At 41.8% G+C, this 27,493-nt stretch overlaps 1 protein-coding gene across 3 annotated transcripts in view; it reads right to left on the bottom strand.

Annotated features, from left to right (window-relative positions):
* The window catches only part of DCLK1 (doublecortin like kinase 1), a 348,042-nt gene extending 325,624 nt beyond the window's left edge, over positions 1-22,418 (bottom strand). For all 3 annotated transcript variants that reach the window (XM_034758612.1, XM_034758613.1, XM_034758615.1), the window contains exons 1-3: positions 22,405-22,418; positions 18,715-19,103; positions 8,368-8,714 (exon numbers count right to left, since the gene is read on the bottom strand). In XM_034758612.1, the coding sequence (XP_034614503.1) occupies positions 8,368-8,714; positions 18,715-19,090 (723 nt within the window). In that variant the 5' untranslated portion in view covers positions 19,091-19,103; positions 22,405-22,418. The remainder of the gene's footprint in view (positions 1-8,367; positions 8,715-18,714; positions 19,104-22,404) is intronic.
* Positions 22,419-27,493: the final 5,075 nt, after the last annotated feature.

Raw genomic sequence — 27,493 nt, 5'->3', positions numbered from 1 at the left:
AGCTCTACAGAAGCAATGAAGTGTGATCCTCTAGTACTTCCTTCCATTATACATTATAAACTCTTTGAGGCAGAGACAATCTTCAACACAAAGAGGTCCTGGTCCAGGGATGGGGCTTCTAGGTGCTACCACACTAATACATCTTCCAAACAACTATAGCACAAGCAATAACAGTGCAATCTTCCCCACACACTGCCTCACCAAAATGCCTCAGTCCTCACCAAGAGTAGCCATCTCAGTCTACATTTGGTTTCTTAATTGAGAATGACAAGATTAGACTCTATATAAAACCTGAGCAACATCCTTTTTGGCTCTGGTCCACCAGAAGAGCTGTAATTGTCTGCAGCGTAGCAGAGATGTTAGCATTACAGCACTCGAGAGATCATACATAAGACACACTGGTACATTTTGCCAATATCTTTAAAGCAAGGACTCATTTTAAATCACACATCTTAAGTGGAGTGGGAAAACAATTATGAAAATAAATCAATGAACGTATCATATTTGATCAACTGTCTTTCATACATCCAAAAAAGCCAGGAGGTGAACTGACATTTCAGAGCACAGAAGAGCAGTCACTGAGGATCGTGGATGAATACTTTTTAAAACTTTACATAGTGTTATCTAATCGGTGACTTCTTTGGTATACATTTAAGCACATCCTAGGAAGTGAAAAAACCTCCTTTCTGTGGAAAGCAGTACACAAAGCAAGGTAACTAAAACAGTATTTTGACAGACAAGCAATGCAGGTCTACATCAGAAATAAAAAACAAACAAAGTCCACCAGATCTTTATCCCTTCTTTGATGAACCTGGCCAAAATTTACTGTGGACAATATGATCAAATGAAATTGAATACAAATAATTTGAGAGATTTTTAAAATCTTGCCAATGACAGCCCTCTGATAATTCTTGCTTCTATGTGCACAATTCAGATTTTCATTGGCTACACGTGCCATATTTCTGGAATTATGCATCCATCCCCATTTTCTAAGATTATTCCATGAATTAAAGTGATTTACAATATTCAGCAAAATCTGCTACAGAGAACTGCATTCCATTTAAGGTTTATAATCTTTCGAGTGCAAGCCATGCCATATATTCTATTGGCAAGGCCCTTGTCATAGGTCCAGCTGACCACCCCTTCTTGGCCACTCACCAGATTGCCAAGAGGGGATCCAGTCACTGGTTCCTCTGAGTTTACGCCTCCAGAGTCTGAAAAGGGCCCTAGCACCATCCCTATCTTATAGCCTATGGGCATGCTCTTGAGGTGCAGAACTTCTGTCACCCCTTCATGAGAGCTATGACTATTTGGTCCCCTGCCCAGCCCCTAGATCCAGTACTGAAACTTCCCCTATAGCTTGAAGACACCCACCCCAAGAACTTCAGCTATGCAGGCACTTCGGCTGCAGTTTACACTCCCTCAGGGACACGTGATAAGATGCATCACATAACATATACAGACTTTGCACTGGATTCTAAACACACACACACACACACCCCTATACAAAAATAAATAAACCCTATATGCATTTCTCTGCCTCCATTTCCTAATCTTTCCAAAGCATTCTTTAGCCTAGGGTCAAAGTTGTCTGGGACCATCCAGGGTCCTTATGTTTTAGTGCATGGCTTGGTTTCTGAAACAGAGAGCCCTTTTTCCCCAGGTCTCCTCCTCTGATCTTGGCCAGTCCATCCCCTCTACCCCACCCAAATTTCCTGTGTGGCTGTCCACGTCTTTCCCTGGTGAGTCTTTTTATAACCTCCTGCTTGGTCACCTCTGTTTATGTCCTGCTTGGGAAAATTTCCACTTTCTCCATTTCCTCCACTCCCTCAAGACAAGAAGAGGAGGAAGTATCTTCCCCCATCTTATCCAGACTGGTTTCCCAGGAAACATAGTATCTCAAAGTGCTTCAACATGAATAGATGGTTGAGTTTTAACAACCCACTATTGTCTCTAGTCTGAGACACACATGCTCAAAGATTTGTCTGCAATGGTGGATACACAGAGGCCTTTCATGACCCAGCAATTTCATATCATCAACCAGAATTCACTAGTGGTACCAAATCAGAGACCTAAATTGGCCTTCCATTAAATGGCATAATTTACAATTTCCATTATTGATTTGTTCCCCTCTCTGCTCTGAAAGATCAGGCTACAGTTTGACAAGCTTGTAACATATTTCAATCCCAAACAATACCTTTGGGGTCAATATTATATTAAGTTTATGTATTACTGTGGGCCAGGGACTGTAAGCAACTCCAGCAGGGAGAGTTATCACAATTCCTTCAGGAACCAAAACCTGAGTCTCTCTCTGTTTGGAAAGGGAGGGAGATGATTAAGGTAAATCACTTACGTTAAAAACACTCCAGAGAGATATAACACCTGAAAGAGGCTTGCATATACTAGTTCAAAAACCGTTTTTTTCAGAAACCAGAACACAAAGAAAAGGCTTTTGATATTAAAAAGGCTATGTGTAAACTGAGTTAGGACCTTCTTTCTGATCCAGCCATTGGACAGGAACCTTCTGTGCAAGAGGGACTCCCACCCTTGTGGAAGGGTTGGAAAAACTGTGCCCTACTTATTAGGGCTCCATGAGATTGATGAGTGATTCCTAGTATGCTTAGTGTGTATTTAAATCAGTTTATGGTTTTTAACATGTTTTCTGTGTAATGCCTTTACCTTAACAATGTAAGGTAACACAACTCTTTCTAAGCAAGTAACTGTTGGCAATGTACTGTTCAAAGTCCTCAAAGAGAAAACAAACCACAGGCACTGTTAGGTAGACTGGCTTGCTGGGGATATCACAGCGTAAAGCAGGGACCTTGTAGCCTTAAACCACCCCAGTCAGAAAGGATGGATACACAGGGCACACATTCCAAAAAACAAAGAGTTTATGCTGATGGGCCCTCAACCATCACTGAGGAATTTTAAATCAAGAGTGGATTTTTTTCTACAAGATAAGTTCTCTGGCCTGAGTTACACAGAGCAGACTAGATGATCACAATGGTCTCTTCTGGCTTTGGAATCTATGAACTTGTACATTCCTCCAAAAGCAGATTGGGGAAGATATAATGGTATTGAACACAACTCTTCAATGCACAGCACCAGGAGTTAAAAAAACCAAGACCTCCCCAAATTGGATGCTCAGACACAGTTAAGTTGGACATAACATGTAAGTTACAAGTTTTCTAATGATGGAACTGTTCGGTGTTGATGTATTGTGACCTGCATTCATTTTTTCCTTATTTTAAAGCTAGAGTGACAATGAACAAAGAAAAATGGGATTGATAAACTGAAAAACTAGAGTTATTTTTCTTGGAAAGGAAAAAAGTTAGATGCACTTGACTGCAGTATCAAAAATTATGAAGGGGTAATGAAAACTGATGGGTAAAAGAAGGACCACATTCTTATAAAAGAACTGTAAACTTGGGTCAAAAGATGAGCAAATTTTTATTTTAGGCAGTGTATAGTCAACATGTGGCTGTATTATTGGGAGATTATCTTAACTTGGATAGCACTTAACATGTTTCAGAATGTAAGCTGAACACCTAGGGAAGTAAGAAAGGATGCTAAGCACTGCACAGGTAGGTGCATTTATGGGACCTTCGCTTTCATTAAGTGTCCGGTATTAGCTACTGCTGGAGTCAAGATACTGTACTAGACTGATTAATGTTCTGCACACTTGTTTTAGTGTAACAAAACTGAAAAGGCCCTGAACCACCACGAAAGAGGGAATGTCTTCATGATCTAGATTTTTATAACAGACACATTATAACGATTTTTACTCGCATAGTATATAGTGTAGTTGGCAACTGGGAAATAAAATTTAAGATCACCTAAACAGGCTAACTTCAATAGTATTAAAAAGATTAATGGGGGGGGGGACGGACGAGGGAGAGGAAGAAGACAGGGAAAGAAGATTTTCAAAAGTATCTAGGGTAGGGTGACCAGACAGCAAGTGTGAACAATTGGGACGGGGATGGGAGGTAATAGGAACCTATATAAAAAAAAAAAAAAAAAAAAAAAAAAGGCCCAAAAATCAGGACTGTCCCTATAAAATTGGGACATCTGGTCACCCTAATCTAGATCTAGGGATCTGAACACAAGTCTCCCCCACCCTCAACGCCCAATCATCATCATTATAGGATGAGACAGTTCCACTCATGAAAGAGGAGTAGTATTCTCACATGTCAGGTAAAAATCAGCATCACTGTGGTAATATGATCAATCCCAGCGAGACATTCAAAGGGTGTGTTTTACACCAGAGAACCACTGATAGCCAAACTGATGGGGATTGCACCATAGTACGGACCAATGGTGCAGTGTATCCACATCAGCCATGCTGTTTTGGCAGTTTAGCCTTGTGCCCCACACTTGTGCTTTTCTACACTATTGCAGTTACATTTCACTTTGTGTAGCTGCCCAATACTTCTTGATACAACACCTTTTGGGAGAGATGGGGAAAACCAAATTCCCACAATCCTATTATTCAGACTATTCAATCAGAAGTAGTAACCTGGTTCAGTGAACGAAGCACTAGGTATACCACACTTAATACTATGGTAAATGCCTTAATAGGCCTGATAACTGGAAACACTTGCTTCCAATCTCAGCACTCCCATTGATCCTACTTAGGCAAGTCAAGTCACTTCACTTCTCTGTGCCTCAGCTTCTCCATCTTTGTAAACAGGAATATCTACCACAGAAGGAGTGCTGCAAAGGAGGAACAATGAGTGGCCTGAACAGAACTGAAAATGTGTTATGTGCCAAGAATTAGGGTTTTCAAAACCAAGGGGAGAAAAGGAAAAACAGATGTAAGAAGAGAGTCCCCTATGTTACAAAAGTTATACAACTAGGTTCTTGGGCATAAATGGCCTCCAGACTTCCAGCTTTGCTACCCTTCTCAACCCAAGAATAAACTCCTCAAAATCCAGCATCTCTAAAATTTTCAAAGGCTACCACTTAAATACTGCATTTATGGAGACAATTAGGCAATAACTATTCTGTAACATATTAAGTAAGATGGGGCCATTCAGCTGGGGGTGAACAAAACAAGGTGGAGAAATGTACCTTCTTTGTTCATGTCTGGTGGCAGGCCTGTAGTGACACTAAGAAAGGGGCGGGGTGGAAGGGAGGTGCCTGCATCCAACACTAAGAGTATGTCGGACTCTTGTTAGAAACCTTTGTGGATGGGCAATTCATATGTGGTCCTTTCATAATCTGATGGGTTTTTAGAAAAGTCAAGGAAATACTGTGCATAAAGAATTTCTTTGTTGCTAAATTTCAGAATAATCCTAAAAGAGCCTTACTCCCTTATCCTTATACAAAATTACTTTTTTGGCTCAAGGAGCTTTACAATTTTGCTGTTTTTTACATTAGTGATGGAAGATCTAATCACAGATTTGTTAGACTTAGCTGCATATTGAAGGGATAGTATAGAGTTTTCTAGATCCTTCCCAACAAGAACCACTAAAAGAAGTCTTCAACTGTATGCACTACTGGAAACATTTTGGATTTACCATGGATTTCCTCCCAGTAATCATTCACAATGTGAGTTTAGCAATAAAGAAATCCATTATCACGCTCCTAATGCCATATGGGAGAACAGGATTTTGGCAGAGTAATGGAGCAGCAATTGCCTAGCAGAGAAGCGGAGTGGGGGGTGGAAAGACTGACACAATAGCTTCCCCTTACACAGAGGTGACCAACAAGTTGTTCCTGATTTCCCTTTTTATTAGTTAAGTTGCTTTATCCACTCTGCAGACAGTCTGTTACAGACAGTGGGGCATAATTTCTTCCTCCCTCCCCCCCGCACTTTCTACAAGGGTTAGGAAGTAGACGATACTACTTCAACAGAACAAAATAGATAGATAAGGGCATGTTTGTCAGGGCACCAGTTTCAAGGAGGCTCTAATAGCCACAAGGTTTACTGGCTAAGAACTGGACGTAGAATCTCTCAGGAACACCATTGATTTGAATTCATCTCAGATGTCACAGCTTGACAAGGAATCCAGCCAACCTGTGATATCACCACAGTTAGAAACATCCAAGTCTTCTTATGTCTGGCAGCTAGGCCAGTCCTATTTCAAACCTCTGATTGCAGAAGAAGGCACAAAGTATTCTAAGAAACAAGAGGAAAGAGTTTGACTAGGGTTCTGTTTGGTTTGTTGTTTGTGTTTCTGAAGAGTGTGGACTGTAGAAGAGAGTGGATATGAGGAGTCAAAGCACTTTCCTTGAAGCAAGTTTAAAAAATAAGCTGAAAAACTTTAAATGAACTCATTACCAAGACAAGACACACTGGATTGATACCCCTGCAGACTGCATTTCTCCATGTGCTACAAAACTCAGCATTTATATAATGTTTTATAAAGCACTCAGAGTGCTGTACAAATATTAATTGACCCTCACAACATCCCTGTGAGATGGGCAAGTACAATATTTTACAAAAGGGTATAACAGGAGGTATCAAGAGGTTAAGACACTTGCCTTGTGACCTTGACAAGAAGAATTCATCCATCAGTCTAGCTTCCACTTCTCAAAAAGGTGAATTAACTACAGCAAAGGGAGAACAGTGTCTACACTGAAGCACTACAGCAGCTATGTCACCATACCAGTTTACGAGTAGACATTCTTAAACTATGCTGCCTCATGTCACAAAACAAGTACACCCTGGACAGCAGTTATGCTACATTCCTCACACATGTGCTTCAACTCTGAGGGACCACAGGGCAGGTTGAATGCCACGTACAGTCAGTCTTGGTCTTCTCTGCCAAGACTACCAGCAAATCAGTTGCAAGATGGATATTTCAGATGCGCACCCTTAAAAACTAGGAGCTGGACTTCGATCACCAATGCAAGTGTCACATGTAGGTTATTAACCTGCAGATGGGAATGGCTTTTAGCCACTACTGACTTGGCCCTTATTTGAGGTAAAATATGGTTTCCCATTACCATTCCCTGAAGTCACCCTCTTTCTTACAGCTGCTCACTTCCACCATCCAACTTTTCCACTCTGTACTGTCTCACGGAGTTACCAACTTAAGAAAAAAAAAGGTGCTAATCATTCTACATGAAATGTTTCTACTGTACATTGGACTTTTGGAGATGGCAATGAAGTTGTGCTGTTCCTCAACATCTACTTATATTGTGAACCGGACGGCTTCTCAAGATAGAAATCTTCTCAGGCAGTCTCGTCTCCCACAATCCTGTCAGCTACAGGCATGCTTACATGAAAAATATTTGGACACTAATTATTGCAAGAGAGAGGGAGACTTTAAATGCAATGTTTTTTTCTGCTTCATTTTATCTCTACATTTTGTATCTGTGCTATTTCCTCAGGGTAAGAGTTAACATTTGTAAAATACCATATCTCCCCTTGTTTACCTGCAGCCATCGTTGCTCTAATTGATTCAGGTCACACTGTAGTTTGCCTCTGTCCTCCTGCGAGTTTATTACCTCTTCAATATTTTAAGATTAAATTTACATCAAAAGAAAAAAAAAAAACCAATAGGGCACATTACACAGAAGAGAGTGGTCATTTATATTTACTTGGTCAAAAAAAGCCTCTAGAACTTGAACAGCGTTTTGATCGGGCTACATTTAGCAATTGCTTGAATATATATGGTTTCGGAATGATGAAGGAGCAGCTCTTTGGACCACCTGGAAGAGATTCGTTGACAAGTTTGAGCACCATGGATCAACAGGCCCCATGTCGCTCTCTGTCTGAGGGAAAGTTCCCACCCACCTTTTTTGAACTTGTAACCTCTTCTTTACAATAGGGTAGTTTAGACTGTGAAATTATGCTTCAAAAGTAAAAAAAGGTACATTTTATATGCAAATATATTACTGTTCAATACAATGAGATGTGTCCTCGGTTAGAATTACAAGCACTAAGAACAATGATTCATAATGCTGTTACAGAAAAGAAACAAAAAAAGACAGGTTAAAGAAATGAGTTCAGCATACTTTAGTATCATGTCCTTCATTCTGGCTTTCTGACATATACATTTTCAAAGCCAGCATAGCAAATTTGATTTGTGGCAGATTAAGAGCTACAAACACGCATAAATAACCAGACCATCCCTTGAGGCAAAGTGGCAAACTGTTCCTGAAAAGAGCTTTTACTAAAATTATGCTTTTTGTATTAATCAGTATACCCAAACCTCAAACTTAAAAAATGTACACTAACCTTATTCAGGAGACCAGCAGTGAACACCAGACATGGAGTACCCATTGCAACAAAATTAACTAATTACCGTATCAGTTACTAAAAGTGATGACAAGACTCACTGCCCTCTGCATTAATTTTTTTTGGGGGGAGGGGGGAGAAGAGGGTTTTCTAGAGATTATTAGGATGAAATCTCTTACCTGTTTTCCATCCAGTGTGTACAGGCGTTTAACCACTCCCGAATCCAGCTTGATGGCATCAGTTATATCAGTAAGAACCTGTTCAAATGAATGTGCTGTCTTCTTATTAAGCAGAATCCGGACTGCTTTACGTGGTTTCACACCACTCCTGATGATGGTGACCAGTTTAGGCCTAATGAAATCCTTATTCTCTCTTGTATCTGAAGGACTTCCTTTGACAGTGGCAAGAGACGGCACCGCACGGGAAGTGGATGTTGTCTTAACATTCACTGACCAATTTGGGTTTACATTCTTCGTGTACTCCAGTTTTTTGAAAGGTTCTATTGAACCACACACATAGCTCTCCCCTGAAAGGGGGGGGGGGGGGAAAAGGGGAGAGGGGGGGGGGGAAAAAAAAAGTGTCAGACCAATAAGTCAGACTAATGTAAAAAGACTTCTTACACTACATCATCCTATTCTTTATCTGCTCTGTATCAATCATGTCTTTTCTCTCTCCTCTCCATCCTCTCTGCTAAGACATTGCAGACCATAATATTGTCTTGAAAAGATGCACCTTGCCACCTACTCATAGCATAATATCAAGAAACTACATTTACACACTGGATTAAAGCAGCAGTTTTCTTATTTGCAAGTTCTCCAGACAGTTTTTTTAATATACTTTGAATACTCCATTGCTGCTGTTTAATATAGATATGCAACAAGCAGAGTTTTCCAGCCCCCACAATAGATTCTTTGGAGTGGCCCTCTGATTTCATGTATTCAACAGGATTTTCAGAGGCTCCCAGTGCTGTACACAAAACATAGGTCTCACATATTTTTGAAGTAACAGTACACAATAGTACTAGGAAAAATAGTTTAGAAATAATGATATTTTCCATAAAATAAGATTCTCAACACTTGAATTTAAAGTTATGTTAATTTCATAGTGAATAGTCAAAGGCTCTTTTTTTTTTTTTTTTAAACAAAGTTGAAACCTTAATTTAAACTAATATGGAAAGAGTGAATTAAAATGACAGATCTCACAATGTTAAAACACTTCTGGCCCAAAAGTTACAAAGCTTAACCACAGGGTTAAAAAACTGATTAAGGTCACTAGAAACATTTCCATTAAAAATACTATTACAATATTTTCTGTTTAGAATTAAACATTTCCCCTGAAGCACAATGTATCAGTGCATGAGCCAGAAATGATATTGGCTAGTGTACTCAGTGCTGAAACTGAACTGAGTGCAAGAGGTAAAACCAAGAGAATTCACACAAACAGAATTTAGATGTTTTCATTCTTCCAGTTTCAGTAGTTTAAATGCATGTTAACATAATAAAACCCATGTGTTCATACCTAAGCCCAAGATGCTTTGTGCTGTACAAGGGGGGGGAAAAACCACTCCATGCCCCCATAACAGGAGATAGTACGAATCACTGGAAAAACCTAGGACAGCAACTGCAGGTTTCTGTTTGTGTGTTATTATTAGGGCCCTACCAAATTCACAGTCCATTTTGGTCAAATTCACGGTCATAGGATTTTAAGAGTCATAAATTTATGATTTCAGCTATTTAAATCTGAAATTTCACGGTGTTGGAAATGTAGGAGTCTTGACCCAAAAATGAGTTGGGGGTGCAAGATTATTGTTGGGGGAGAGAGGGGGGGTGCGGTACTGCTACCATTACTTCTGCGCTGAGCGGCAGCTGCTGGCCAGAAGCCCAGCTCTGAAGGTAAAGCTGCTGCCACCAGCAGCACAGAAGTAAGGATGGCATGGTATGGCATTGCCACTCTTACTTCCGCGCTGCTGCTGGCAGGGTGCTGCCTTCAGAGCTGGGTGCCTGGCCAACAAGCCGCCACTCTCAGGCCGCTCAGCTCTGAAAGCAATGCAGAAGTAAGGGTGGCAATACCATGACCCCCCTAAAATAGACTTGCAACCTCTTTGCAGCTCCCTTTTGGGTCAGGACCCCCAATTTGAGAAATGCTGGTCTCCCCTGTGAAATCTGTATAGTATAGGGTAAAAAATAAATAAATAAAATCACACAAAAGACCAGATTTCATGGTTCGTGATACATTTTTCATGGCCGTGAATTTGGTAGGGTCCTAATTATTACGAACCAAAAGTTGGTGGACAACAAAGGAGAAATAAGCTTTTAGAAAGTAGTCAAATAAGGAGGAGAAGTTAATGGATCTCTGGACCAAGCAGGATGTCATTCCATTCACATGGCTCAGCATGTAAAAAGGCATTGATATGAGAAGATATGCAAGGGTCAAGACTATCATCACTGGAGAAGTAGAGGGGCTGGGGACAAGAAGATCAGATAAGCAATAAGACCCGAGACCTATGCCAGGATGGATCTGTGTGTTGCCCAAAAGGTAACAATGAAAAGTTAAGCCCTTGATGCGGCAAGCAAGGTGAAGCCAATGGAGGGACTCAAAAGGAGGAGGCAACAACGTCAGCAGAACAAATGAAGAAGATAATTTTAAAGGCCATTATGATGATACAATGAGAGTGTCAGAAAGGCCAGCAAGGAGGAAATTACAGATATCAAAATTAAAAAAAAAAAAATTGTAAGAAGGCTGGATTGTCCCTTTAAATTGGACAATAAAATGCCAGGATGGCAGGGGAAGGGGAAACATTTAAACACGTTTTATTCATGATGTAGATTCAAGTTTGCAATAACATTTCAAATGTCATTGCAAAGCCTAGGTGTTAAGAAATGACTGACCAAAATAACCCCATTTCTGCTACTTTTATGGGAGACAGAATTAAGCACTTCCTTTGCTACAAATATACATAGCTGGTAGCCTCAGAACAAAAGGGTTTAGCGATTAACTGTAGTAATGATCTAAGAGTGATCAAACAAGACATTCTCTTTTATCCGTGTCCCTGACTAATATTTTTAGCACTAACTGTTCCATTGTTGCAAGGTCAAACACTATATAAGTGCTCCCTCTTTGTGTAAAACACCTCATCCATAGATTTCAAGAATTTTAAAGTACAGCTATTAATATAATCAGAATTTCTTTTAAAGAGTGTTTATACAGACATATTTTATGCAATAAGTCAATACACTGTATAGAATGGGTTTACTTTTGATATAGAGGAACTGGTGTCAAGGTATTTTAGGCCCTCTTACATTAACAAAACCACTTATTTCTGGGCATTCACAATCAATAGCAAAATAGTGTGTGTCTACTTAGGTTTATTAAAATAGTTTGCAGGCTTTTCTGACAGTTACAAATTTACATTAAGACGGTGTTGTTGCAACACGGCAACTGACTGAGCAGTCACTGAATTAGAGGAATGCTGTCTAGAAAAAGTCATTTTAGAATGCTGTCATATTTCCAATGGGCAGGCTACCTCCATTCTGCATTTTGGTTTACAGCTAAATATCAAGCTGGTTACTTAAATATATTATGGATTTTTACAGCTACTATTACCCCAAAAGATAGACCATTAATGTACCGAGCATGCAGGATTTTGCCCCCCCCCCCCCACACACACACAAAAAAAGCTTTGAGTAGCCCATTCTGCATGATCTGCATAACTGGGTCCCTTCTGAATAGCAACAGATGAGTGAGCACGTCGCGGTGCGAATAAGTATCGACTCTTAGTTATAGCATTAGTAGCTATTTATAAAAAAAAAAAAAAAAAAAAAAAAAAAAAAAAAAAACACACACTAGAGTGAGAAAGCAGTCACTTGTTTTGTTGGCTTGTATGTCAGACTTTCTCCGGCAATTTTAGCTACCAGTTTTACTGCAGCATTGCACCAAACAGTGATATCATCCTTCTACTAAGGTACGTTTTTCCTAAAGGGGAACAGCCTAGATTTCATCTGATTCTAAATGCTTATGTAGATTTATATAACTTGCTCTACCTAAACTGGACTGTAATTTTAATGGCTTTTTGTTTGTTTTAAAGAGGAGGATGAAGACTAGACACACGTTATTTTTTTTAAATAGTCTTAAAGTTGTGATGCAATAGGGTAAGTTTCCAATAAAGAATTACAAATATCTCATCTTTTACCATAGGACAACTTCAGGGAAGTCAGTTTGCAGCCGTGGGAGTCACATGTACATGTTCCCAAGGGCCTCTGAATTCAACATTTGAGAAGTGTTTTGTATTTGTCCTGTCCTAAGTAAACTACACCCTGATTTTATAGTGATGCATATATGCGAGTTTTTAAACACTGGGGCCCCAATTCAGGAAAGCATTTTTATCCAGGGAAGCACTTAAGCACATTTAACTTTCCTGAATCAGAACCCTAATTGACAGTGGTCAGAAAGTTCAAAGTGAAGACTAATCCTCCAACCTTAATTGCCTTTGTGATAAGACAAACCAGTTACAATGCAAAGAGTGTTCACCTTGATTTTGTTTCCTATTCTAAAAATATCTTTTTTCCCTTAGAAGGTAGATTAAAGAGAAATAAGAAACAAAAGCCTTTCTGCGACTAACATGGAGTGCTGGAATTATGTCAGTGCTCATCAGGGCTAGGATCCATGATCCAATGAGGAGATTCAGTATCTCTCTTCTACTCTATACTGGTAGCCACAGAACAAGAGAGTTATTTTCCTTAAGTATCAGAGGGGTAGCCATGTTAGTCTGGATCTGTAAAAAGCAACAAAGAGTCCTGTGGCACCTTAAAGACTAGCAGATGTATTGGAGCATAAGCTTTCCATGGGTGAATGCCATGCATCTGGCGAAGTGGGTATTCACCCACAAAAGCTTACGCTCCAATACATCTGTTAGTCTATAAGGTGCCACAGGACTCTTTGTTGCATTTTCCTTAAGGTTCACTCACAGTTGCTATAAGGCAAGTGTAGACACAGCCATAGACATTTAGGCACAGTTTAAATAAGAGCCTCAGGCTAAAGAATAGGAAGCCCCTTAAGTTGGGGCTTGGATAAGGTTGGGCTGGCTGCGATTCAGTCCGAACAAGACTGAAGTAATTTGTAGAAGGAGGAGGAAGGGGGAGACAGAGGTGTATGGAAGCAATCCGATCTTTCAACTTGGACTTTGTCAATCAAAGCTCACAATCAGGGGGGGCTTGCTGGAATTTCAGGTGCTTCACCATGTCCAGGTAGCAGCAGCAGTGGCCAGGACGCCCATTAATATCCATAAGGTCGCAGTCATTCTTTCCCCTTTTATGGGGGACCAGGACAGTGGTAATTTGGTAAGGCCCAACAGCAAATGACTACCGTAGAGGTAGAGCCTGGTCCTTTTCCTAGCCTGAGATACTGCAGAGGGTCTTAAAGGGGAGCTTCCTAGCCCTTGTGATTGGACAAGGCCAGAAGAGGGTAAATTAGCTGGTGGCTAAGTTATGTGAGTGGGAAAGGTTGATGGTTGCCTATCATGCAATTGCATGTTCACATCTGAGGAATGGGGAGTGGATAGGATTACGGCTGCTATTGGGGATGGAACTGTTACCCATATGTGAAGCTAGCAGGGATTTTGAGGCACAGGTGGCAGTGGCAGCCAAACAAATTGCTAGTGCCTCTTGGCAGCAGGTGCCCAGTGCAAGTATTGATCAACAGGGGGTCTGGTTCCAGAATAAAACAGAATTGAAGGTGGATTAGGGGAAGGCATCTCCTAAAGAAGATGAGGAATGAGGCTGGATCTCCTAAAGTCTGGTACAGGGAGGAGACAGCTGCCTCTTGCCCATCCCCTTAGCCCTCATGTGCGGGGAAGGCGATCAAGTCCCAGGATTAGGTGGAGGAATGATGGTAGCCTTCCACCAGGTGGAATAGACTAGAAAGAAAGGATGACAACCAAACATTAAATGTTGCGGATGTTCAAAGCCCTGATTGCACAAACATTTACACATATGCTTAATTATTCTCATGTGTGTAGTGCCACTGACGCCCACTGCACTATCTACAGATGCTTAGAATGCCACTGCAAAGATCACTTTCCTAGCCTGTTGCTTTGACCAGATCACCCCTCTTTGAATCCCTCCATTTTATCCCCTTTCTTTCTCTCATCAAACATCAGCGATTTGTCTTCACTCTCAAGGCCTTCACAGCTCATCTCTGACTCGCTATTGAAGTGAGAGCTTCTGCTTCCAAGTAGCCCATGATGCCAGCCTCTATCATCCACTTACCAAACAAGCACCTTCCTTCTTTCTTCCACACTGTTCCCCGTGCTTGGGGGGAGATCCCTGCACAAAGCTACCTCATTACTCTCCTTCCAAACCCTCCTTTGAGGTAAAGCCTACCAAAAAGTTTCACAGCAATTAGGTCACTGGTGACCTGATACTTCTGCCTGCCATGTTGACCAATACTGTATCATTGTTTCCTTGTACTCCTCTGTCTGCATCCATCTGTTTTATACTTCGATTATAAGCTCTTTGGGCCAGGGACTGTCTTTTTGTTCTGTGTTGTACAGCGCCTAGCACAATGGGGTCCTGGTGAATGACTCGGGCTCATAAGCACTATGGGAATACAAATAAAATAAGCATAGTCATGGCTATGGAGTTCATGGTTTATTTCTTTTGGGTAATTGGACTATTACCGCAAGAGCTAAGGTTGAGGAATATATAACCCCTGTTTTAAAGTTTTCATGCTTAATCCAATCTATTGTTGTTCTTAGTTAAGATGTACAGTAACAGTTCTTAAGGTTAGGAACTGCTAGTCCACCCTTCTCTTGGGTTCAATTAATATACTTCTATGAATCCCCAGGGTTTATATGGAACAGCAAGCGAAATTAATCATTTGCCAATTCCTGAGAGTTGTGTACAGAATAGATAACTTAGTCTTGCTACATCTCTATGATCAGGTAGTATTTGCAATATGTAGTTTCTTGATTTCATTTGTATCAGGAGGAATGAAAAAAACTTCACCTTTTAGCACCCAACTCCATGTATAGTAAGTCAATGTTCAGAAGCTATTTACAACATTAGATTTGACAGCAGAAAGTAACTCTGAAAGCCATTACAGCCCTTCATTTGGCTGAGGTGAAAGGAGAAGGGAAGGTAGCAAATTATGGGGACATTAAAGATCTGTGCACCTTTCTTTAGCAAAACCAAGGGCATTTCCCATACTACGGGTCTTATTGCCAAAGGAATCTGAGTTGAATTTTTCAAAGTAGTCCAGATTTTAATTTAAATTAATGGAAGATGCATCTAAGATTCCTGAAGTGTTTTGGAAAAAAGGAAAAAAAAGAAAAAAAAAAGAAATTTCACCTGACTGGTTGTTTCTGGAATTAGGCTTCCTGCATACCAACAAAGAACACTGCTGATGCAAAGCAGCCAATTTGCATCCTATTTGTTCCTTCGGGACTACCTCCCACACAGCTCCGTTATAGCCACATCCTTACAGCCAAGAGCGTCTCTCTCCAGAGCCTGTCAACACCTCTCATGAGTCATCCTAGGAAGACAGACAAAGTCCTCCCTCAGCCTACTCCTACGGGAAGGATGCAGCATTCTCCTCAGTGGAGAGGGAAGAATAAGAAAAGAAAGAACCCTGAATTTCAGAATGAACCATCACTAGTTACAGGGTTTGCACTTAAGGGCATGTCTACATTTACAGTGCAGCAGTGGCACTGTACTGGTACAGTTGCATTGCTGCAGTGCATGTGGTCAAGATGCTCTATGCAGACAGGAGAGAACTCTTCCATTGGCATTAACACCCCCCCCCGCACCCCACACACACACACACACCCCGAGTGCCAGAAGCTAGGGTCAGTGGGAGAAGCTGCCACCAACATAGCACTGTGCACACTACCGCTTATAGCAGCTTAACTTATGTCGCTCAATGGGATGGAATACTCACACCCCTGAGCGATGTAAGTCTTGCCAACATACGTGGCAGTGTAGACGTAGCCTCAGGAAGTCTCATGAAAAAATGTAACATCCATCAAAAAGAAAGGAAGATATCTGAATGAGAAAGATCTCATGAAGTTAGTACATATAGTGAGAGAGAATTAGTCTAATCATAAACACAAAGCAACACATGACATTTCCTGAACAGGAATGTAATTGGGGAGGTGGCAAAGCCAAGTGATTTTCCAGCTCTTTAAACAAAAAGCAACAGCTGCAAGCTAATTATTGCTGTTATAAACTAGCAAAGTCTGTTAAATTTGAAAAAAGAAAAATAAGAGGTTTAAATAAAAAACTCATTCCATTAACAGTCAGTGTGTGAATCTGTACTCTGCATTGTTCTGATTGGCTTGTAAATCTGTAAAGTATTCCATCTTGCAGTTTTATACAAGTACGTAAATACAGCACCAGATCTCCAGAACAGACCAACTCTTTTTGGGTGGGGCAAGCATGTAATTTTTAATTATACACAAGGATTTACTCCTTTCAATCCCACCAGTGGCACATAGAAATAGGAATATACATTTTAGATTTGAGCATTACACCAACACTCGGTGGACGGGCAGGCACGGGAAGAGAAGACATTCTGTTTGCCTCCCCCAAATTAACCAACTTTCTCTCTCAAAAATAAAAAAGTAAAAAAAAAAAAAAAAGTGGAGATTTTCACTTTAAACACTGGTATTCCATAATCAATAACATCTACATTATTTCACAGGTTGGCAATAACATATATTACTAGGTAAGTACATCAGCTGATCAGGTTAACATTTGCAAGGTAATTTAATTTTAATATACCCTCTGCATCATGTTCGCTGTCCTTGATAGCTGGCTTTTGCACAGGTTTTAGCTGCCAGCCAGTCAGCATTTATATTAGGGACATTTGCTTCCTGGTGACTGCATCAGTAAATAGCATGAAGAGCTCAATTAATTATTTAAAGAAAAGAGAAGCATGGTCCCGGAATGGATAGCAATGGCTATTTCTTTCATTGCTCTCCTGTAGTTACTCTCCTCCAACCTAATATAAATACTGCACGGGTCTACTATTGCTCCAATCCTACCTTAGAATCTGAAACCCTGAAACCAGAGTTATGGGCTTGAACCTGCAATCCCTTACTTATGAGAGTAATCCCACTGACACTCAAGCACCCACCTTCCACTCAAGCACCTTTACACCGTCTTTCATTCTGCCTCCTATGCAGGGAGGAGCTCTAAAAAAAATTCCTCCTTCACCACTTTGTCCTCTTTCAAACCCCTCCTTAAGACCTTTCTCTGTTGTGATGCCTACAGAAATCCGTTGATAATAGCTAAGTATTTTGTGTGCCAATGGGACTACTCACATTAGTAACGGTTAATAGGTCAGAACCAAATTTGCAGGGTTACTCAAGGTATTTTTGTTTAATTATTTTATATATATGGAGGACTCTTCTTCCCTCCTACCCACATATATCTTCACCTATCTTTAAGTTTTGCTAAAATACATTCACAAAGTTAAGGCCACGGGCTGGGCTGACAGCAGGTCTCTCATGTTACTATGTTTGGGGATTAAATTATGTTTTATCCTTTCCTCTGTAAAGCTAGTACACTCCAGAACTATACCTGGAGCTCCATTCCACTTGACTAGGAAGAAAGTTAGACACTAGGTTTCGTTATTCTACTCGTAGAACTGTTCTCTCTGTATAGAGAAAGAAGCCAAAGGCAAGACAACAGGTATCTTCAAGGCAGTGTCCTGCACTTGAGGTGCGGGAGCCCCGGTTTAGAAGAAGTCTGAATTTGGAGCTCCCTAGCACTAGGGAACAATGTGTATTCCACCACTGATGGGTTTGATATCACCACTGCATTGCAGGGAGAAATAAAATGGCAATTTATGGTTCAGACAATGGGCCCTGACTGAGCTGAAGAGTGATATTAGCCTTTATCATAGAGCCTATTTTTACTCCTGTTAAATAACTGGAGTACTCTCTAGTCACGAGGCAAGACATTTATTGGAGAGGAACAACTAGAGGTCTTCACTATGAAGTGAGAGAAATTCTTTAAACCCCATCAGTACTGGCCTTTAGTATCACTGAGGACATCTGCTGTTGTAACAAGTATATAAATAAGGGTACCATTGGCTTCATCTAGTTTAGTTTACAACCCTTTGGCAAGGTTTTAACATGAAATTGGGAACTGTCAGAATAAGAGAGCTCTGAAATTTAGGAGGGCTACCATGAAGGGAGGAGAAAGGGATAAGGTCACCACTTTCAGAAAGGACTACAGAACCCATGGTCCTGAAAGGAGACAAATAGCTTCCTCCTAAGTGCAAGTAGACAGCATATGCTTTTCAAGCTATGATTGAGATGTACATTCTCTCCCATGGGAAAAGAAAAGCCTATGTGATAATTTGAGTCACAATACTATAACTTTCCACAAATATGAGGAGTACAGTCATGAAGATGCTCCAAACATATTTGAAATATTAGGCATGCATATATATGCAAATATAACAGTGGTAAAGTAAAGTAGTGATACAGACAGGAACTTTACACCCTGCCTCTCTTAAATATTCACCTTCCACTAGCTGGTCCAAGGTGGAAATCTTCTTGGCACCATCAATGGTGTAGATTGTTCTCACTCCCTGGGGCAGATTCACATTATCAGACAGAGTTCGGGTCAGATCAGCCAACAGGGCCTCAAAAGATCTAAACCGGTCGGGGGAGATGGCATAGACAATCCCTTTGAAATACCGGTCTCCGTTGCGATAGAAACGAACTTTCTTGGCTTTTTTCTCAGAACTGAGGGTTTGTAGAGTGCGGGTTCGGTAAAAGCTGCAGTGGGCACTGTGGGTAGGGCTAGGCAGACCATTTACCCGTGACCCTCTGCCATATCGCTGTGCTTTATCACGCTCATCAAAGTGTTCCAGCTCCATGTCTCTTCCAAAGGACATCTTTGATGTAAATCTGGGGTGAGAAAGAGAAAGAATTCAATGGATAAAGTATTTTTAGAACTCATAAGAATTCAGTGTACAAATAAAACACTATAGGAGGCTCTCCTGTAGAGTGATCAAGATTAATCAATTAAACCCTGCATCTCAAGATTGCTTCAGATGCAATCTTGCATCTGAAGAAGTGAGGTTCTTACCCACAAAAGATTATGCTCCCAATACTTCTGTTAGTCTTAAAGGTGCCACAGGACCCTCTGTTGCTTTTTACAGATTCAGACTAACACGGCTACCCCTCTGACAATTAAACCCTGCTACATTTTTTTTAAAACCATAACCATACAGCATGTTGAAAAAAACATGTTCACCAGAAAGTAGACTCTGTAACCTAGCTGCCATTTTTATACTATACCAAGAAGCAGACCATCACCACCGCACAAAAAAAGCTTTAGATCAAAAACTAAGGAGAGACACGATGCCTATGTGACATTAATATATGGTACAAAGTTGAGCTAGTGGGAAGAAGAGCAGCTGAACTGGTTTTTGCTAGTCTTGCATCCAAGTGAATCTTCCAATCCTATTAAAAGTGACACAACCAACTCACTCATGCTCTCAGCATTGCTCATTCCAAGTCTGACCACAAAGAAGTTGCCACTTAGTGGATTATATTTACTGACAGCCAATGTGTGACAACCAATTAAGAACATTTCAGAGGAAGCAGTCATGTGGGTTGGCAATAGAAATCAGGACTATTAATACAAGTGAGTTGGCTGTGTTGGTCATTTTCACAGATGAAAAAGTCTTGCTCCAGACAGCCATTACATCTTACCTCACCCCATGTTCTACACTAGACTGATCCGAGTTAACACCACTCCCAAACCTTTAGCACACACACTGAACAGGTGGAGGCACTCAATTACCACAGAACAAACAGACATGGTTAGTAGGAGCTCCTGAAACTAACATCATCCACTGAGCAAACTATCTTACAGAATATACAATAAAGGAGCAAAGCAGTAAATATCCTTTACCAGTGTTCAGAATTTGTCATCCCTGATAGTTTTTCCTGGTGAAAAATCTGTAACTCCAATTGGTATAAATCACTGACTGATTGATGACTTGAGAAACATTAAATGAATTAGCAACTGATGCCAGACACCTGAGACAACCACAAATAAGGCTCCAGGATGACTGGGTTCTTAATTGAATGTTTCCAACTTTTTAATATAGCACATACCGTGAAGATCCAAGCCATTTTATTTATATGTAAGGGAATGTGTAGCACTCACTTCCCTTTTTCAAGGTATGTGTATTTAAAAAAATCCTGAACTAATCTTGTGAAAAACGAAGAACAGGAGTACTTGTGGCACCTTAGAGACTAACAAATTTATTAGAGCATAAGCTTTCGTGGACTACAGCCCACTTCTTCGGATGCATATCAATATATGTTCCATTCTATATGCATCCGAAGAAGTGGGCTGTAGTCCACGAAAGCTTATGCTCTAATAAATTTGTTAGTCTCTAAGGTGCCACAAGTACTCCTGTTCTTCGTTTTTCACAAGATTAGTTCAGGATTTTTTTAAATACACATACCTTGAAAAAGGGAAGTGAGTGCTACACATTCCCTTACATNTTGCTGTACTAAAAAAAAGAAAAAACCCACACATCCAGCCACCCTTCCTCCCCCCGCCCCTGGAAAACACCTTTCTAGACCAACCCCTGCCCCCACCCTGACAAAACTTCATTTCAAAGAAAAGAACAGTTCTCTCTGGACCAGCACTTCACTGTCACCCCATTTTACTGAGACTGATCAAAGTTACATTATTTAAAGGGGCATTGTCAGGTCAATATAGGCCCAAGATTAACACCGTGTTTCAATGTGTGGGGGATTTTAAAGTTATTATTCCAATAAAAGCCATTTATTGGGATGTAAACATTCCCTTACAGAGCTCACAATCCAAAGACCGCACTTTGGAAGTGAAACTGATGAGAACAAAAAACCAACCAAAAAACCCCCAATGTCTACTGTGGTTTCATTATCCAAACCAAGTCAAATTAAAGAAAAAAGAAAACACACACCTTCCCTGTAAAAGAAACATCTCAAAATGTTCATTTTTAGTAATCTTAGGTCTTACTAAGAGATGATATGAGGAATGATCCATACTACTTTCACAAATGATTTTTGCCTCCAATTAAACCCCTTTAAAAGGGAAATAAGATTCTCCCTAGAACAATGTGCTCCTGCCATTCACACTCCAGTGTGTTCACATCAGAAGGCCAGACTAAGCCAATGAAATTCTAGACAATTATTTGATCAGATGTTACTATATAAAAGGCACAGGCCCCACAGTTCAAACCACACACATCTATTAGAGGCAGATGAGTGTGTGTGTGTGTACACGCGCACACACACACACACACACACACACACAGAGAGAGTAGGTATGAGTGGGTTATTACATAAAACAATCACTCAGACCCAAATACATACACTGATAAAATAAAGATTATTGAATAAAGACTGAAACAGCGTGGATTTTCTAACGATTTCCTCGATTCAATCTGATGTAGGTCATAATGGTTTCAAAAAAGATTTATTCTTCTGGGGTGGCACAAAACGTGTTTGAAATGCAACTAAGCCAGCTGAACCCTCTATTCACCGGCCATATTGTGCCATCCATCAGTTTTTAAACAGGAAGCTCTGCTTAAAAACTGGTGGCATGATTTGGCCCCATGCTAAGAGAGAAAAATACATTTTCCATAACTGTCTGCACGTTTTCAACACTGCAGGTATAGTCACATAATTGGCTTCTCCAAAATCAGAGAGAAAAATCGCCAGAGCAAAGCAGCAAGGTGCACTATAAATGAACAAAATGGAATTTAAAGCAGAATATAGAGTCGGTCCTCTTAAAAAAAGAGAGAGAGAGAAAAAAGCGGAGCATGGTATTCATATAGCTGGTTTGCTCCACAGCAGAATCTGCCACCCAATGTCAGACCATTTCTCAAACAGAGAGAGGATCCTCCTCACAATCTCTACCACACAGCCAAAAAAAAAGAGGGGGGGGGCAAACTACGCAGCACCAACTACAGCAAGGGAAAGCGGGAGCAACATAGAGCCTCGCCACCATCCTGCCCCCAAATTCAGCTACCCCCAAAAATCGGAGACCCAGACAAAAGGGGCAGGTGCACACACGCAGTAGGGTGGCTAGAAATGTACATTACAGCGTTCCAGGAAAAGCTTGGCGAGGCTCACCCCAGCACTAGCCGGTATGGAAATTGTAAGAGGAACTGCCTTTGGTTTGGTAGATCAAAACACTTACCTATTTCTTGGGGGCTGGGAAGCGCCTTTGCCCCAAACCTAAGTAGGCTGGTTGTGAAGGGGGTGCTGGGTTTCAGCTGAAAGCGCTCCGATCAACAACTCCCCCGCCCTACCACCCTGCTTTGATTGCAACTGTGGTCGCAGAGAGCAGCTTGGATGCCTTTTGTTATGTGTCTTCTGGCCCCCCGGCTGGCCGGTGCTGCTGGTGAGGCTGGGCGGCAGCTGCTTCGCCTTTCTTCTACTGTCTGCTGGTGATTGCGGCGATTTGCATTAGCCCGTCCCTCATTGAGATGCTGCTCTTCGCACCAGCCTCTCGCCGGCTCGCTCTCTCCAGAGGGCGGCGCCGCCACAGCCTCCCTCCCGGCGCCGGGGGGAATAATGCACTCAGCCGCTCCGGGCCGCCTACCCCGCCGGGCTCTTCTCCTGTGCCCGCCTTGGCGCCCTGTCCTCCTGCCTAGGTGGGGCGGAGGAGAAAGGGGCGCTACTTCTCTTCGTTAGTGCCTCTCGTGTGAATCCGAGGGGGCAGAGGCCCCTACTGGGAAAGTCAGTCAAAACGTGAGGTGGCCCCAGCCCAGTTATTTTGCACTGCCCCGCAAATCCCTGTCGGTGCACAGCGCGGGTCAGGGGCAGCTGCTGTGGTGCGTGCTTCACTGTTCGGAGCCGAAGCAGCATGCATGCCCGCGATCTGCTGGGCATCACTTTCTGCTGATGGCAAAATATAGGCTAGCTGGCTAAGCATGCACCCAAGCTTCAACCCAGTCCTACCTTAGGTGTGTGCGGTGCTGGTTGGCATGTTGTTAACCAGACTATCCGCTCTCTCATCGTGCATGTCTGTGTATTATGGACATATCCTACTCTATTGCCTGCATAGTGTGAAAAAGTTCCCCTCACCCTTTTCCACCCTGCCTTATGTATTAGCACAGCACAAGACAGATCCCAACATATTTACCTAAAGGCTCATCTACACTATGGCTGAGATTTTCAATACTGTATGAGAGATTTCCAAGCCAAATCTCCTTCAGATTAATGGACATTGGGTATGCAAATTCCCTGGGTAGCAGGGGTGGCGAGCTATATGGGCCCATGCTGCCCATGCTCCACCAATGTTCAGGGCCAGGTCTCTCCCCCAGCCCTGCCTACCACCCCCGCACGCTTCCTCTGAGCATCCCTGGGCAGCGGGAAGCTGCCCCCTGCAGCTCCATGCTGCGCTCTGCTCTGCCAGCTCCTGCCATCAACTGCTGCCACAGGGTCCTAGCACCTCCTAACCACTAGTGCCAGGGCAGGCTGACCCTGACCCCATCCTTCCACCTCGGACGGACCCTTCCCTTTTCCGGCAGGACCCTCCACCAGCCCAGTCACTGCTCCTGCCCCATGCTGGGCAAGGGGCAGTCCCATCCCCCACTCCAGTGAGGGGCAGCAGCAGGGGAGGAGGTGCACACATGATGGCAGCCCCCCACTCCACACCCACCACAGGGGAGGTGAGGGGGCTTCCTGGACCTGAGAGGCACCCTAGGAGCACATGCAATGATAGTGGTGTGAGGTGAGTGTGTTGCCAGGGAGGAGAGAGCTGTGAGGGAGAGCTAGGGGCAGCCTGCCTGAACCCCAAACTCCTCATCACCGACCCCACCCCAGAGCCCACACCCCCAGCCCCATCCCCCACACACATCCCAACCCTCTGCCCAAGCCCCTCCCACACACCAAACCCCTCATCCCCAGCCCCACCCCAGAGCCCTTGCATTTTTACATTATTTTAAAAAATATATATCTGCTTACAAGGCAGGTGGAGGGGGAACTTGGACCTGTTCTGGGCACCACCAAAAATTATACAAACCTACCACCTCTGCTGGGTAGCATTGAAAATCTCAGTCTACATATTTAACCCGGCCAGTGGACAGTTGTCTAGCACAGTTAGGAACTGGCTATATTGCAAAATAGTGTTTGGTTTGTAGAATGGTCAGTGTTACAGGGCTAGCAGCACCTCTGTCCCCGTCTAGTCTCTAAGTGCACCCGTTAGGTGAGAGACCTCATTCTTTACCTCTCCTCAGAGTGGATGAATTGCAAAATTCCACCTAGACTGGGTCTTGTGCTATGGTACCCAGGGTATCAGCCATTCTTTCCTAGCAGATCCGGATGAATATGGGCATCTGCCGTTGTTCCCTGTGGGAGTCTGACCAGTAGTAAATATAGTGATCAGTCTGCCTTCTTAAACCAAAATATTGTTTATCTTGCAGTAGGATGGATTTGCCTGCGGAGCCAGGGCTAGGAGCTGCCCAACAAAGGTATGAGGCAGCCCCAGCTGAGTAGGGGCTGGAGCAGGTGATGACCTGGCACCTCCTCCGTTTGCAGTAAGCAGACTTTGGGTTTCCGGGCAGTAGATGTGACCAGACACTGTTAGGTCCCCTTTTTGACTGGACTTTCCAGCCCAAAACTGGGCACCTGGCTGCCACACACACACTTAAGAGAAAGTCCCTTTTGCCCTGTTATACCTCTGATTCTTCTGCATTCCCAAGCTTTGACCCTTCTAGTCAAATCCAATCCTGTAGGCTCAGCTGGAGATCAAGCCAGTTGTTTTGGTATTGTGCCATAACTCTCAAATGTTTGCTGACATGGCTATATTGAACCATTCTTTTCCTTTGTGCCTGTTTTCCCAGATGACAGACTATACTGGGGTTAATTCAAGAGACAGCTAACAGCCCAATAACCAGGTCAACAAACATACAGTACTAATACATTGTTACAGAGCAGCTCAAAATGTCTCATAATCAGTAAAACATGATTTTCCTAACATTTTTCTATAGTTATGAAGGCTGTCAATTGATCGCAGTTAAGTCACGTGATTAACTCAGAAGAGTTAATCGCAATTAAAAAAAGTAATTGTGATTAATCGCAGTGTTAAACAATAACATACCAATTGAAATTTATTAAATATTTTGGATGTTTTTCTACATTTTCAAATATATCAATTTCAATTATAATACAGAATACAAAGTGTACAGTGCTCACTTTATATTATTTTTATTACAAATAAACAAAATATTTGCACAAATAAATGAAAGTATTTTTCAGTTCACTGCATACAAGTACTATAGTGCAATCTCTATCATGAAAGTGCAACTAACATATGTAGGTTTTTTGGTTACATAACTGCACTCAAAAACAAAACAAGGTAAAACTTTAGAGCTTACACGTCCATTCAGTCCTACTTCTTGTTCAGCCAATCACTAAGAGAAACAAGTTTGTTTACATTTACGGGAGATAATGCTGCCCACTTCATAATTACAATTGTGACAGGTTTGGTCACAAACTCCCTCAAGACTGTCACTAGATGTGCTGGGATACCACTGAGAATAAGCCTCCTGCCAGAGAAGGCTTCCCTCCACACTTGTCTTGCTGAGCTAGATGTTCCAGCCAGATACAGCACAGACCAAGAGGTTGGGTCACGGCCCCCTGCAGTTCACAAAAACTAAGATTCACTTAGCCCAGGGGCTTCTCAGTTAACAGGGACTTTCCCAGCACCCAGCATTCAATCTTTCTGGGAGCCTAAGCCCCAAATGAATCCATTTTACTCTGTATAAAGCTTATACAGGGTAAACTCATAAATTGTCCGCCCTCTATAACACTGATAGAGAGATATGCACTCCTGTTTGCTCCCCCAGGTATTACTTATGTACTCTGGGTTAATTAATAAGCAAAAGTGATTGTATTAAATATAAAAAAGTAGGATTTAAGTGGTTCCAAGTAATAACAGACAGAACAAAGTAAGTTACCAAGCAAAATAAAACAAAACATGCTAGTCTAAGCCTAATACAGTAGGAAACTGAATACATGTAAATCTGACCCTCAGCGATGTCCCAATAAGCTTCTTTCACACACTAGACTCCTTCTTAGTCTGGGCCCAATCCTTTTCAGACCAACGTTGTGGTTTATGGCCTTAGTCCATCAATCACTCACACCCCTGTAGTTACAGTCCTTTGTCCCAGTTTCTTTCAGGCATCTCTTTAGGGTGGAGAGGCCATCTCTTGGGTCAGCTGAAGACAAAATGGAGGGGCTTCCAGATCCTTTTATATTCTCTCTCTCGTGAGCAGAAATTCCTTTGTTCTTCTGTACAAAATCACAGCAACAAGATGGAGTTTGTAGCCACCTGGGCAAGTCATATGTCCATTAATTATTCAGCTTTTTGCAGGCCAACGCCATAGTTTACATGTTAGTTTGAACGTTCCCAGGAAAGGTCAGATGTGGATTGGCAACTCCAAAAGTCCATTGTCAGTTAAGTGTTTCTTGAATGGGAACTTACTCAGAATAGTCCTTTCTCAAGAAGCTGACCAAATGCTTCATTGATGCTACTTAGAATCAAACACATTGAGATACAAGTAGATAGCCAATATACATAACTTCAAATACGATACACACACATACAGATAGCATAATCATAACCTGCAAATTACAACCTTTCCATAGACACCTTTCTTGACTTCCTTTGTACAAGATTTGGTGCAACTATAGGACTTTGGTTGCAACAATGATCTATATGGTTGCAGTTCATATCAATAACGTCACTACAATGTCACCTGAAAGTAAGAACAGGCATTCGTATGATACTGTTGTAGCTGGCATCACAAGATATTTACGTGCTAGATGTGCTAAAGATTCATATTCCTCTTCATGCTTCGGCCATTGTTCCAGAGGATACGCTTTCATGCCGATGACGCTTGTTAAAAAAATAATGCATTACTTAAATTTGTGACTGAGCATCTTGGGGGAGAATTGTATGTCTCGTGCTCTGTTTTACCTGCATTCTGCCATATATTTCATGTTATAGCAGTCTCAGATAATGACCCAGCACATGTTGTTCATTTTAAGAACACTGTCACTGCAAATTTGACAAAATGCAAAGAAGGTACCAATGTGAAATTTCTAAAGATAGCTACAGCACTCAACCCAAGATTTAGGAATCTGAAGTGCCTTCCAAAATCTGACAGGGATGAGGTGTGGAGCATGCTTTCAGAAGTCTTCAAAGAGCAACACTGATGTGGAAACTACAGAATCCAAACCACCACCACCCAAAAAAAACCCATCAACCTTCTGCTGGT

Source organism: Trachemys scripta, chromosome 1 (genome assembly GCF_013100865.1).
Source record: "Trachemys scripta elegans isolate TJP31775 chromosome 1, CAS_Tse_1.0, whole genome shotgun sequence".
NCBI lineage: Eukaryota > Metazoa > Chordata > Testudines > Emydidae > Trachemys > Trachemys scripta.
Note: the sequence above shows the minus strand (reverse complement) of the source record. Positions and strands in the feature narration are given on the sequence as shown.